Raw genomic sequence first — 15,069 nt, forward strand, 5'->3', positions numbered from 1 at the left:
TTTCTATACGAACAACTCAAGTATCTCAGCTCAGGTGTCACTCCCTCAAGAGCCGTTTCCTGACAAAACTATCAAAGATGCTCCTTCCCCATCTAACTTCTGTCTGTGTTAGCACCCTTGTCATTTATTTATCTACTTCCTTCCACAAGAGGTTAGTCTCCAGAAGACCAAGAACTTTGTCGTATTCAAAGTTGTGCCTACAGTGTCTGGCACAGTAGGTTCTCAATAGATGTTTGTTTAACAAATGAGTTATAAGGGTCACAGCCAGTGTTCAAACACTTATGTGTCTTCCTCTATTTCCTGGGCTGTATTTTATTTTCAATGTTAATTTTTTTAACAATGTCTTAAATTTATATATAATCTTTACTATTTCAGCGTCCTTTCAAATGTACAATGTATAGTACATGGTGGAGCAAAAGTAGCTTTACAGTTGTTCATATAGAAAATAATAATTGACAAATAATAATACAAGAATAAACAGTTTCATGTATTCACACTGTAAACCTACTTTTGCCCCATCCTGTATTTATTATAGACTCAAGATATATATATACACACACACATGCACATATGTAGTATTATATGCTTATATTATAACATTGTTGGTAGGAACCTGTGCTATGTGGGAAATTTTTTAATAACCTAATAAGATCAAATGTCTTTTAAATTGCAGTATTTTATGTAGATGAAGATGCATGCCTTCATAGTTAAAATTGAGTTAAGAAATTCTTAGTACACATGTATCATGCTACAACATATCTCATTGAAGTATTTTTCATATATATGTATACGCACATATACACACACAAACACACATGAGAAGTACTTACCTTACCGAATATCAGCATTCTTTATCATTAAAAAAAAAATTATTATTGGGAAAAGAAACTTTTAATGTCCCAGTATTAACAAGTTTTACATTTTTCATTATCAAATAGCCTATGTTTTGTAGAAATAAATTATATGCTATACTTAAAATGAATAAAGAGTTTCCTTAACTGTATTTTTTTCCTATTACTGGGTATTAACTAATGACCTGTTAGTAACTAGTAAATCAGAAGGATAGCATATGTGCTATTGGAGATTGTCATTTCCAAAAGATATTTTAACTGCTAAAGTTTCTGTGATGACAAATTAAATTAACTTTATAGAATATAAAATAAAGATGTAATCAAGGTAAGGATGTGCGTTTAATGTTTTCTTTTAACACTTAATGTTTTCTTTATGTAGTAACCTTTCTAACTGACAAGGACTTGGATGGGCCCCAGGGATGCAGAAACAATTCTTTTTCCCTTAAGAAACTTATAGTTCAGGATTAAAATGTAATTATTTGAGATGACTTAAAGCATAATTATTATTCCTTATTTCAACTTTCTCTTTTTGAAAATATTAAAGATTCATAGTATTATTTGGCTTAGAAAAGGAATTAAGGAATCAATACTAAGTACTTTGTCAACTTTGGAACATCAGTGGTCTTGTAACTGGACAACCAAGGGGTCCAGGCTGCCCGTCACTACTTCAGCCAGTTAAGCAGAGACAGAGTTGACTCATATATGAGCGTTTATTCCGATGATGCTGGCAGTGTGGGAGAGCAGCAGGTCATCCACAGAAATCTGCTCCGCACCCTACATAAGCCAGCTGCTTTTGTTGGGTAGAAGGGACAAAGATTACATGGGCAAGTAGGAATTACAGGTATGGGAAAGTGGGCATGGTTTACTCATTACAGATTACAAGTCATGAGGACTCGGGGGAGTCACAGAGAGCGGGCACCTTCAGACGCCCCGGGACCAGATTACAGGTAATAGAGGGTTTTAAAGATCAGATGCCTTCAGGACTAGGTGCCAGGCGGTTCTAAACCTGTCCATAATGATAGGCAGTTCTCAGAAGAAGGATGGACTGCATTCCAATGTTAGCTCTCAAGTCCTAGGGCGTTTATCTCCCAGCCAGGTTAGAATGTGCTTTCTGTAATCAGAACAGAACCATCATGGTTAACAGAGCATGATTAATATTTCTTATAATTGTAGCTGGTCCCAAATATTTTATTTTTGCCCTTAACAGTCTTCTACATGTTCCTGCCTACTTTTGTGTTATTCCAACACCTTGATTAAATGTGCGTGCATGCATATGAGTATTACAATGAAATAAACATCTTAAACAGTTCTGAATTGTCCTTAATCTTAAGAGGACACAAAATCAATCATCTTTGGAAAAGAATGCCATGCTATGTTAAATGATAAACACTGTGTGTGTGTTTTTTTCATTTTATGCCTATCATTGCAATTTTTTTAATTTTTTTCATTGATTTCAGAGAGGAAGAGAGAGGGAGAGAGAGATCGAAACATCAATGATGAGAGAGACTCATTGATCGGCTGCCTCCTGCACGCCCCCTACTGGGGATCAAGCCCGCAACCCAGGCATGTGCCCTTCACCAGAATCAAACCTGGGGCCCTTCAGTCTACGGGCTGACACTCTATCCACTGAGCCAAACCAGCTAGGGCACAGTGCAATTTTTGACAAAGAATCGCATTATCACTTACTTACACTTCCTGAATTACATAGGTTGTTTAATAAAATACTGCATTGTGGTGGTAAGTCACTAGAATTTTTATACAACAGTAAATTCTTCATTGTAACAGTAAGCTCTTTGGAAGGATGAGTCCAGAAGGCAACTCATTGTGGCTTTGTACTAGAGATAATGCTTCTTTAAAAACACATCTATGTCCTTCAAAACATAATTTGAATAACCATGAGATTTGAGGAAAGCTGCTATGTCATTGAGTTTATTGTAAATGTTGATTTTGTTGGTGCTTCCCATCTCAAAAACAAAGATATATTGAATAGAAACTTTCCATTTTATAAAGGAAGAGAGGAAGGGAGGGAGGGAGGGAATAGCTAGTGATGAATCCTCAAAACATTTAATAGAGTTTTAGATTACAAAGATTTGTTCAAATGGATCTGGTTTTCTCATTTTAAGTGCAATAAACCTCCATTGATGATTATTTGAAAATCAAGACGATGTCTGGAGTTAAGGGGATTAATTTCGACTATAGTTTTGTACATTTTACCTGTAGGAATTTTAGGTCAATATACAGTCTTTCAGTAGTAGCCCAAGTCAGTTGGTAATCTCTTAACTACTTAGTGCTTTCATCAGTTAAATAGAAATCAGAGCTATTTCAAAGAGACAAGTGTGGCTCTATAATAAAATCTAATTTCAAATGCTATTTGTTTTTATATTCTAGAAGAATATTAGTAATTTTCTAAACTTTATACTTCTGTTATTAAAGTGAATTATTGGCATTATAAATTCTATGTATGTCTATGCCAGTTTTTATGTAAAAGCTACATATTTCTATGGCCTCATTTTAGCCTAGTGAGGCACAATGGCACAATCAACAAATGCTTTTTATGCCCTTGATTAAGTTAAAGATTAAAGTCTTTTTAATAGATTTATAAACAGGACCATAATTAATGACTTCTTGAATATCTTCTCTTTTGTGGACATAAGTCAGCATCCTATCTCATGTAATGTAACATACACCCACATAACACACATATTTTTAAGCCTATTTTTTTGTTTATCTTTACCTAAAGTTGATACATCCCACTTTTTCAGATATTCTTTCCTTTTCAGGTTTTTCCAGTCAAAATGAACGCACCTTCATATTGGCCGGTCAGAAATTAAAAGGCAAAAGCAATCTTAAAAATGAATCCAAATTGGTTTGGACAGTATTGAGTGGCTAATTTAGAGCCCCTCAAATGAGAAAGGAGAGGTGGAGGCTTCTAGGAGCATAGTTAGGCAAGTAAATTTTTAAATTGCAACTGTAACTTAAAATTACATCTTTTCAAATTGATACAAGAAACCCATAAAGCTGTGTTTACATGGTTATTAAAACTTCATGCTGAGATAGCTTTGAGGTGGTAAATGAACAGGAATTCTTAAAAGTCTCTAAAACATTTTTTAAAGGTTTTTGGGTTTTAAGGACTTTATAAATATTGAATTATTATAATTAACTTATTCTCTTTGTACACAAAGAGGAAAAATAAACTATTACAGTTTATTACTGTTGCAACTTGCCTATTTCTCTCAAAGTCTGGGGGAGGGAAGTACTGTTTGCCATCAGCAAGTGGGTACCATAGTCATTTAAAATAAATCAGTTTGCAATCTTTCCTCGTTCTGCATGCTTGAAATAACTAGTATAGATTTACAATTGACCCTTGCACAATGCAGGGGTTAGGGGCACCAATCTCCAAGGCAGTCAAAAATCTGCATATAACTACAGTCAGCCCTACACATACGCAGGTTCCCACCGGGAATTTATCCTTGAACAACACAGTTCCAACACGCTGGTCCATTGAAAAACGCATGTTACCAATCCGCGCAGTTCAGACCCGTGTCGTTCAAGGGGCAAGGCACCTGTGTGTGTTTGAAATTCCACCTAAAACCCTGTTCTGCCCTTAATCTCAAGAATGTACTCTGCATTCCCATCTCCAAGGAGAGTTCTCCTCACCCTTGCCCAGCTTTGCTTATAAGTCCCAGTTTGTTGGGTTGTCACAACCCCAAGACAATGAGCATCCCAAAATGAAAATACCCCACTCCAAGTACTTCTGTGCCCTTTTCAAAGAGAAGCCAACACTATAGCAGTCAGCCTGGGAACAGGAGTGTGTGCAAGGTGAGAAGTGATGATTTCTGTGAAATAACCAAAAACCTTGCCCTTGATCAGCCACTTTCAAAGTAAAATCACTGAATATAAAAGACGAGAAAGCACGTAAAGAGTATTTTTCATCGCTAAAGGTGTTGTACCATTTGCATTAGTCATAACACAGAATCCCACTTACACAAGCCATCCACTCGCGCTATGGTAAAAGGAAGGTATGATTGGCTGTGGCATTATTTTGGTGCAACAACAATTAGTTGCCTATGCATAGGCATAACTCTCTATGAATTATGTAAGAGCCCCGGGAGGCCAAACAAAAAGCGTGCATGAGAAGTGTGCCAGGTATGATAAGGATCTTTTCACTCTCTAGATTATATGGCAGGAGCCAGGACTTCCTGGGTATTTTTAGGGGAGGTTCTATTATTTTCATATGTCAGAACAATAACAACACCAACTGTATAAGAGTCACCATCCTGTTCTTGTAAGAGACTTGGAAATATAATCTCAAGGCAGACATGTTAAAAGGGATAGCCGTTATTCTTATTTTACAAAAATAATCATGACAAAGAAAGTTACAGATATAGACTGAAAGAAGTTATCAATAGAGACAGAAATCTTATTCAGATATTGTTTCTGAAGTCATTGCACCCAACTGACTTTTAAAAATTCAGGAGTTAAGTTCATATTTAAATTAATGTTGTTGAATTTAATAAACGTTAGCCTTAGATAGATGTAAGTAGAAAATGAATTCACCTTGGGACGGTTTGTTTGTTTTTACAGATCCATAATATAGCATATTCTCAAGGACCAAGAGAACTTGTAAAATGTAAAAGTGGAGGTTTACTTTAGCACCTGTTCTTCCAGTGCTACCTGCAGTGTTGGTTCACTGCACAGGACACTGAGGTTCTGAATGCTCTAGAGCAGTGATGGCGAACCTTTTGAGCTCGACGTGTCAGCATTTTGAAAAACCCTAACTTAACTCTGGTGCCGTGTCACATATAGAAATTTTTTGATATTTGCAACCATAGTAAAACAAAGACTTATTTTTTGATATTTATTTTATATATTTAAATGCCATTTAACAAAGAAAAATCAACCAAAAAAATGAGTTCGCGTGTCACCTCTGACACGCATGTCATAGGTTCGCCATCACTGCTCTAGAGGGCACCAAGTAGCTATGAAATATTTATCTGGCGGTGCTGATTACTAAAATTACTGAGTTAGTGACTGAAAGCATTTGCATCACACTGCCCAATACAGAGGTTTAAAATCATAACCCAAGGAAATGCTTTTTTGTTGTACTAGTATATTTGATAGCATAAACTTACTGAGAATCAAAATTTCAAACTTTCATGCTTTGCTGTTTTAAATCATACGCTTTTAATTTGTTTAAATACTATTTCTATTATCCATTCTTGTACCGACAATTTTGGAAATATGTTACTTAGTTTGATTTAGCTACAAACAAGTCTTAACTTTTCAACCACCATTTTATTTTTATCAGCCAAAGGTAATTTGTAGATTATTTAATCTAAATATTGAGACAAGTAAATTAATAAGTAGACATGACATAAATTGGAAACTTTACATTAAGCTTCTTATATTTGATAAGACTGTTGAGTTTTTTTACAACAAACATTTATCCCCCTCTTATGTAAGCTAATAAAAGAAAGTGAAAAGTTTCAAAACTATATCGAAATATTCCTAAACTATGTTATTTATTTAAGCACTTTGGAGACAAGGTTTTAACAGAAGCTTAACCATAATTTTCCATTTATGAGAGACTGGTATGTCAGTAGGGGTAGTGTGCACGTTAGGTAGCCATATCACCTCATTGACTATGTCCATATGTCAGGTTGCTGTGTTTTATGAAGAAAGATACAGTCCATTTTGTTACAGGACTCATGATAATTTTAGATTCTCTTCCATCTCTTGAACTTGTTCATTTTGATAGTGCGTCATCACTTTAAGATTCTGGTTGGTGCTTAAATTACAGTAACTGGAGGTCATTATTCATATTTTAACTGGACTCAAAAGTTTCTAGTACCAGCATTAACTTTTGAATTATGCTCAAGGTCTTAGACTTTACAGCATGTTTAGTTTCTTTTCATTTCTTATTCATATTTTTCAGTACCTAATAGTCTCCGGCTCCCACCTCCAACAAGAACTCTCCTTTCTGTTCAACATCAGAAACATTTTCCTCTTTGGCATGTGCTTTCTAGTTCCCCAAGCAGTAGAAGCAAATTGGAAAGTGCAGCTGTCATTCTCGGAAGGTCATAGATCACACTGGCAGCCTGAGTAATCCAAGAGGTTTTAAGTATCATAGCACTGAGTTTAAAGTGAAATTCGCTCTGACAGGGCTGGCAGGCCAATAGGAAAAAGAAATATTTGTGCTTGGAGAAGTGCATATGTAGAGACCAAGGGTATAACTGATGGCTGGAAGTGATTTCAGTCTAAAAAAACAAATCATTAAGAGAGTGCATAGGGGTAAAATACACAGTTCATATTTTAAAGAGTCTCAAAATGAACCAGCAACTAAGGTTAGCATTACAGAGTAATTAGCTGTGGTGTTCAGGCTTTAACTCACTCAGTACCAGACAGGACAGTTAAACCATCACTGTGAAAACATTGCTACTTACATTATAGTCTCTATGTTAAGCCTACAGCAGTCATTTTTGTACCTCAAAAAACCAAGGTATTATGACAGATTATATAAATGTTGAAGCAGTAACAGACAAACAGTTATTCAAAGGAGGTGCTAATGACTCAGTTTATTGACCTAGGGGTTACTTAAGCAGCTCAGTGAGCGCCCCGCGCATTTGGTGGTGTGAAATGAGGCATTGCTGATATTACATAACTGCCAGCGTCAGCAGCCTTGTGCTTCATTGAAAAAGCGGAAGTTAGAGATGCCTTCATTAAAAGGTTGCTGCAAAAAGTTGGAGACCATTATAAACTGGAGTAAATGTTCACATCAGCTTGATAACCACATCTGACAGCTTCCACCAGGCACCTGTTAGGGTATTTTTCTGTTAATTGCTGCAAATAAGGAAAAAGAAAACATCTTCTAATGTCTCAGTTGTTTCTTCTAAATCCTTGTTCTCTTCAAGAAAGCCAATTTTGAGTTCAGGAATATAAAGCTTATAAATTATTTCCTTGAATATGCAGAGCAGATAAAAAGTGTAAAATGGAAGGGGACTTCCAGCAAGATGGTAGATTGAGCTGCCTTGGAAGGGCATCCTCCCATATAAATGCATAGAAAAGGTGGGCGAAATAGAACAATTTATAATTCATGGCCAAGTTCACAAAAATTCACAAAGATAGGAAACACCCCCAGTGACACACATGCGCACAAGAAAGAATCACCCACAAGAATACTGAATTGGATATAGGTTTTGTGGTATATAGGAGGGTGGCACTGAATTCCCTATATAAAGTTGGGAGCTTCGGTTGAAAAGAGATCTCCTGGTTTTAATTCACCAGCTCGCTCCATATACATGAGTGGGTTCAGAATTTAGACTGTATAGTATAACTGAGGGAACCCCAAATCCAGAAATTACTAAAATTGCTTCGGGACAGTGAAATCAGCAGGGCCTTGAAATTATGAGCAAATACAGAACCTCTCTGTAGAAATATTTCCAAGCTCAAGAGCCAACAGATAGGCAAAAAATAAATAAATAAACCTGAACTTGAACACAAAAAAATTACAGTGCTCATAAGGAAACGACCGTCATGAAGAAGAATTGTCAGATGCAACAGTAAGAGTCAGGATGCCCAAGAATAGCATTAATAGTGAGGCTATAAAATGTAGGAAAAGTAAAAGGATATAAAACTTAATGCAGTATTTGTATAATATGAAAAGATACCAACTGTAATATCTCCACATTAAAATAGACCCTGGAGATGGTTAAACAACAAATTAAGATGTATAATGAAAGAAGTTTAAATTGAATGATATTACAGGAGCATCAATAAAATAGATTTTCTTTCATTTGGAATAAGTTCATGACTATTTTACACATGCTTCCCTCATTAGTACAGATTAGTTTTTCTCAGAAGCAACTCAGTATAGTAACTAAATTAAAAGGATCTGTCAATGGTACTTTTCCTGTCAGAACTGACATATGTCTTTTTTTTTTTAAGTAAATTCCACATGAGTACTTTAAACACAACTTCCCACTACTCATATCATTTGTCCCTGATTTTGGGGGGAAATATTACTTAGCTTGATTTCACTAAAAATATGATTCTTTAGTATTCTTAGGCATTTAGTTTTAAAATAAAAGGAAAATTGATAATCACACATATAAAAAGTTAAAAGAAAACTAAAGGGAAAATTACAGCTAAACTTGATATATATTAGTGAAACTCATTAAAAGACTGCTTACCTGCTCATTTTCTTAATAATACAAAGGCTCAAGTCCAAAGTAATAAGTAACACCTTCGAGCAACCCAAAATATGTATTTATTACTACATATAAATTTGTAGGAATGAGACGCTGTTAACAGTTCAATGAACATGATAGAAGCCATTCTACAACAGTAGTACCTTAGCATGCATGTACATTACATTTTTCAGTGTCCAAGACAGCGTCTTCCTAGCCTTTTCATAGGCCCTAGTTACAGCACTTTGCATATGCCTAATATTCCTATTTAGCTCTAGGTAAATTATTTCACACTTACAAAATGAAGACATCAATTATATCAGAGAGCAATGTAAACCACATTTTGTCGAAGGTAAATAGCTGAAAATTTTAAATTTTATAAAGCTTGCTTTCTAACTTTGCAAAAGGGCAATACTCAGTGATAAGACAAGCCCTCCATCTAGTGGTTGTTCTGAAAATTACAAACATTTAGATCTTGATTTAGTAATACTATATCACTATACAAACATTAGGTAAAATTTTATAGGCATTGTCTCATTTGATCAACACTTCTCTTGTGACTATAATAAAAGGATAATATGCTAGTTAGACCAGACAGCCGAACGACCTTCCAGATGAAGCTGCGGTGGGGGCGAGGCAGAGGCGGTTAGGAGCATCAGGCAGGCAGGGGAGCAGTTAGAGGCGATCAGGCAGGCAGGCTGGGTGGTTAGGAGCCAGCGGTTCTAGATTTCGAGAGGGATGTCTGGCTGCCAGTTTAAGCCCAATCCCGCAGCAATTGGGCCTAAACCAGCAGTCGGACATCCCCCGAGGGGTCCCAGATTTTGAGAGGGTGGAGGCCAGGCTGAGGGACACCCCCCCCCCCTTCTCTGTGCACGAATTTGTGCAGCGGGCATTTAGTTTATAAGAATGTCAAGAAAAAATGTTCACTTCTGCCAGAACAATCCAGCCCTTTCTATTGAACACAGAGGCAAACTACTGATTTCATCTATGTGGAATACCACAGCCTCTAGTTATTGCATGAAGCATATTCCCATATTAAAGGGGCAAAATTTGTTTTGTTCCCAATTAACTATAACTTCTAAAATTTTCAGCCCATTTTTATATTCTTTCCCTTGATTCTCAGTTCCCAAATAGTAATAGTAAACCATACACATTTTAAAAGAAAAAAATACTATTTTTTTTTGGTTTGAAATATAACGTATTTTATCATTGTTTTTCTGCCAGTGTCTCTCCCGGCTCTCATTAATGATTTCACGTGTGGACAGCCATAATATGCTCTTAAATGTTCCCCATGCTCTTGCCTCTCAACGCCTTTTGTTACCACAATTATCCCTCTAAAGAACAGAAGTAAATTGTTCCCCTTCGTAAAAACCATGACTACTCTCACATTTTAGAGAGCAAATGTAATGGTAAAGATTTTAGAGACCATATCATGAGGAAAGATTAATCAGGAGTTGTAAAATCAATATTAAAGAAGAATAAGACTTCTCATGTGGCTCCAGAGGGTAAATCTAGGACTGATAGAAGCAGATCTCAGAGCGGTGTCACAAGGAACTTCCTAACTGTCTGACGTGGCATGAACTGCCTCCACAGTGGAGTGAGACCTGCATTTCAGGGGTGTTCCCACGAGAATGGGACAGACCCCGTTAAGGATGCTGTTGTGGATGAAAGTGTAGACGATAGCTGATTTCTGGAAATGTGTCCAACAAAGATTCTGTGAAAGAGAACATGGCTGGAAATTTTCTTTTGTAGCATCCACTATTATATTCACTATTTACTCTGCATTCATTTTGCTTACTTGGGAATTTCAAAGAAGGAAAAAAAGTCTTGTATTGCTTTTATCTAATTTTAATAAAATAACGATAATACTTTTCACTTATGCAGCACTTTTCATCCAAGGATTTCAAAGTGCTTTACAAACATGCACTAATTAAACCTCCCAAACAGCCAGAGGTAGGTGGCTTTCCTCCCTTTCTTTGGGAATGTCAACTCTGGGCCCAAAGTTCAGTGAGAGCGTCCGAGGGCCTGGGGCTGCTCCCGGCTGCTGTCCCCGTGTACTGTGCTGCATGTGATGCGTCACCTGTCATGTCTGGGTCCCCCTCCCCCCATCATCTCGAGTTTAGAATTCTAATGAATGCTGTTAAAAATGTATTTGAAGCCTTGCTAATATTACAGGAAATTGAGTCTCCTGCTTGCTGAATGCTAATAAGAGCTCTAAGTGTTTTTATAAAGTAAAACCTAGGTGTAGTTTTTATATTTGTTTTGGGATTTTAAATATAAATGTTTTGTTTATGAAGAATTTGTCATTTTCCTCTCTGGGTACCCCAAAATCTTGGTTCTTGGATCATAAAACTTAATAGCAGGTGGGTTTGGAGCCCTCACCTTTCCTAGTTGTCTTTTCACAACAAATAGTAACCATTTTCATTGAACCAAAATTATATATTTTCAAGAAGAGATCTTGCATTTTGCTATTTTTCTAATTTAAAGTTCCAGAGTATGATATCTAGACGTGAGGATGCAGGTCAAATGACACTATATTACTAGTCCTGGAAAGGAAGAGTGGTCTAGTTGTACTTATTCTGATCTAAAGGGACACACCGCTTCTGTGTGTAGGTCAGCAGTACCAGGACGAGGACATGCACATGCAGACACACACATGCAGTGCGGGATTAAGGTACCGTATAAACAGCCAACTACACCACTTACCTGAAGCAGAACAGTCACACGGCAAGGGCAGGTGCACATCTCACAGCTTCGTCTTCCTTGGCTCTCAGGGTCCCTTGTGAGAGCGTGCAAGTGCCTTTCATACTGTTGACTCCCATGGGAGAAAGAGTAAATAAATGTCCACATGTCCCAAAAGAATAGAGGTGTCTTCAGATTTTCCTCCTTCTATGGAAAGTCAAGACATTTTGTCCTTGACATTGTACTACACAGAGATGTCTCCGTGTAAACAGGAAACCTGCAGGCTCAGAAACAAACTCATCAGTTCTAGGTTACGTCTTACTTTCACTGACTGGGTGCAAATTCTTACCAGCAATGTGACTGACATTTCAAAAAAACATAATACCCACCTGTCACCTTACTATGGAAAGAAAAAACATCAGGCAAATCAGTTGTCTGTTTATTCTTTACCCGTTAGCAAGCCCCATGAGGAAACAGTGATCAGAAGTTTGCCTATTGGTCATAGAAAGAAAAAAATGGAAGGTTTTGCAGTTTGAATGTATAATGACCTCAGCTTCTCAGAGCCTTTATTGAGGCTCCTTCCTCACTGAAGACAAGCCTGTCAGAGCAGTCAGGTGTGGTTAGAGGTCCCCCCAAGAAATTGCTTGGGTTGGTTCTACCAGCATTGCCTCAGGAGCTTGTGGGCAAACTGCCTTCTGAAGCGCCTCCCCCGCCTTTACATAGAATCGGTCATATTGTCACGGTTCTGTGAGAGGTTCAGTGTTCAAGGTGCTTTTGTACAATTCTTCACTGATCTGCTGTGTGCTTCTCATTTCCAAGTTTTTGAAAGAGATCTCACCACAACCCCTAGATTGAGAAACAAAGACAACATTAAGTTGATTTAACCTAAGTCTGCTGCTTGGCCTCAGAAGAGATGCTAAAATATGTAGGGAGTGGCATAAGTACAAAGATGATAAAGGAAGGAGTTGAAAGCCACAGCTATCCCATCACTCCTTATATGGTGGAGAGTTGTTCAGATACATATTTGTTAGCCTTAGTGCTTCAGGGGGAAAATTTCTACAGCAATTTTCCTCTGATTCTAAATTGATAACAGGTACAGCTGAGTTCATGGGCTCCACTAGTTTCTGAGACATCTTTAAAAGCTGCCTTTAGACTAATATTTCTCTTCATCATAAAATTTAACCTTCCCATAGGACCAAGGTAGAAGGGGCGTGCTAATATTTTGCCATTATAAGATAAAATTCAAACTTAAAAGTTTCAATCAACTTTCAGAAATTATAGATGGAGCCCAAAAGTTTGATTTATCCAGCATCACTCATTATAGATGCTAACCTAGACTTACGTTTCAGAAATTCCATTCCCCTGGGAGGTAGATGCACACGACTAATATGCCCTATATGTATTATGACTGTACATTTAGCTCTAAGTCCTATCCCAGTACACACACACACACACACACACACACACACACACACAATTTAAAACCTTGATATTTTCAATTATAAAGTGTTTTCATCTCATTTTGAGCTGTGAGAGTAAGTTAGTGGCTATTTGGATATATTGTTTAATCATATTGAGATTTTGCTTATAAGAGAAAAGTATTTTCCATCTAATAACATGATCTTAAATCATTTAAATATATTTATTTTTTCAGAGCTTACATTTCTGCATTATAAACCCTTTCCTTTTATTGGAAACGAGCTCACTGGCATTCACTGCATGAGCTGTGCATGAGCATGTTGCAGCTGCCATATCTGCCTGGCAAAGCTCGTGATTTTGCTAAGTGTTGGGTAATTCTCTGAACCTTAAAAGGTGCTCTGGAGAACAGATTCTCTTCTAAATAGTTTACTAATGGATGAATAATTTGTTTAAGGTAGTATTCAAAGTCATCCATTATCAAGTTATTTTTATAACTGAAGGTTATCTTTGGACTTCTATTTCCATGGAATAAATTAAATCAAAATGTATAATTAACTTTCTGTTACTCAAACATGTACCACTAAGTAAATGTTTGCACTGAGGAGTCAGAAGAAGGATTGCAGATCAAATCTGGCTCACTTTGAAATTCTATAAAATGTCCTGTCTTCTCCTTTACTCACATGCTTAGTGTGCAGTTTGGCCCTAAGTGAAAATCAAACTGCTGTCCTTATAATAGTGAATCAGTCCTACATCTTCATATGAAGGAGATCTCAATATAAACAGCAAAACTCATTTTCCTACAGTTTTTGCATTCCCTCGCATTGTATTTCTGATCATTGCTAGCATGTAAAATCTTTTCATATTCTGGCATAAAAGCCATATATGCATGTAATTTATTGACACTTATCTGATCTGTCCTCCTCTTTATCTTTAATGGTTTTACCCTAATAACAGTGGTTCCCAACATTTTTAACGCACATCATTAGAAGTGAATATTTATCATATACATTTTATGGCTATATTGGTTTTTTTTAAAGGATTGGTAATATCCACATCAATCACTTCCACTACTAGGAAGAGAATCTTGAAGGTGTAAAGTTCCAGGCCTCTTACTTGACCTGCATTGTGGGTGTGTGATGAAAAATCTAACATATTTCTTTTTCTCTTTCTAGCCTTGGAATGGATGGCTTTGGCCAGCCCATTGGCATTCTTGGACGCCCGGCCACAGCGTATGGATTCCGCCCTGATGAACCTTACTACTATGGCTACGGATCTCGATAAAGTCGTCCCTTTCCATATGTGCTCTTAGCTTAGAAGAAACCTGTGTGGGTTGGGTTGACTTGGAATATTGAGCTAATAATGCATGTTGATGCTATTGCAGGTCTGTGCTTGTTTTTATTGTTTCATGTTGTTAGCTGCAGGTTAACTGCAACCCTATGTCCCCTGTTAAGTAGAGTGAATGCTTGACACTGTTCATCATCGAGCCATATCTTGATGCTGGATAACATTTCCCTTGAGACTCAGAAGTGGATGCTGAAAAGCAACTAGACTGGAAAACAAACACTACATTATGTACATTAAGTGACTAATTTAATTTCTATTAAAAAGAAACATAAAGTACAAATGAATTAGAGAAAGTCATGTGTTTCTATTTAATGTGTTTCATTAGGAGTTACATGCTTATATAGGGTGCATATGAATTTTATTTTTCCCTGCCTCTTTTCCCCCCTTGTAAACTCTTGAGTATTTCATGTGGCATATGCTACCCTGAAAATTTATAAAAAGACGTCAGCTTTTTATTCCATGCCATGTGCCTGAAAGGTTGCTTCCCAGAGTTATTAACTATGAGTTTTCAATTAACAATGGAACATATGCCGTATGTTGTTGTATATGAGTATAGTCTCTTCAACCATTTGCATTCATGTCTTTCT

At 36.8% G+C, this 15,069-nt stretch overlaps 1 protein-coding gene across 3 annotated transcripts in view; it reads left to right on the forward strand.

Annotated features, from left to right (window-relative positions):
* Positions 1-14,766, forward strand: part of KIFAP3 (kinesin associated protein 3) — a 131,950-nt gene extending 117,184 nt beyond the window's left edge. For 2 of the 3 annotated variants that reach the window (XM_036343401.1, XM_036343402.1), the window contains one exon: positions 14,311-14,766. In XM_036343401.1, the coding sequence (XP_036199294.1) occupies positions 14,311-14,419 (109 nt within the window). In that variant the 3' untranslated portion in view covers positions 14,420-14,766. Of the gene's footprint in view, positions 1-10,921; positions 10,991-14,310 lie in introns of all 3 variants that reach the window. The other variant, XM_036343403.1, reaches the window with a different exon arrangement.
* Positions 14,767-15,069: the final 303 nt, after the last annotated feature.

This window comes from Myotis myotis, unplaced genomic scaffold (genome assembly GCF_014108235.1).
Source record: "Myotis myotis isolate mMyoMyo1 unplaced genomic scaffold, mMyoMyo1.p scaffold_m19_p_18, whole genome shotgun sequence".
Classification (NCBI taxonomy): Eukaryota; Metazoa; Chordata; class Mammalia; order Chiroptera; family Vespertilionidae; genus Myotis; species Myotis myotis.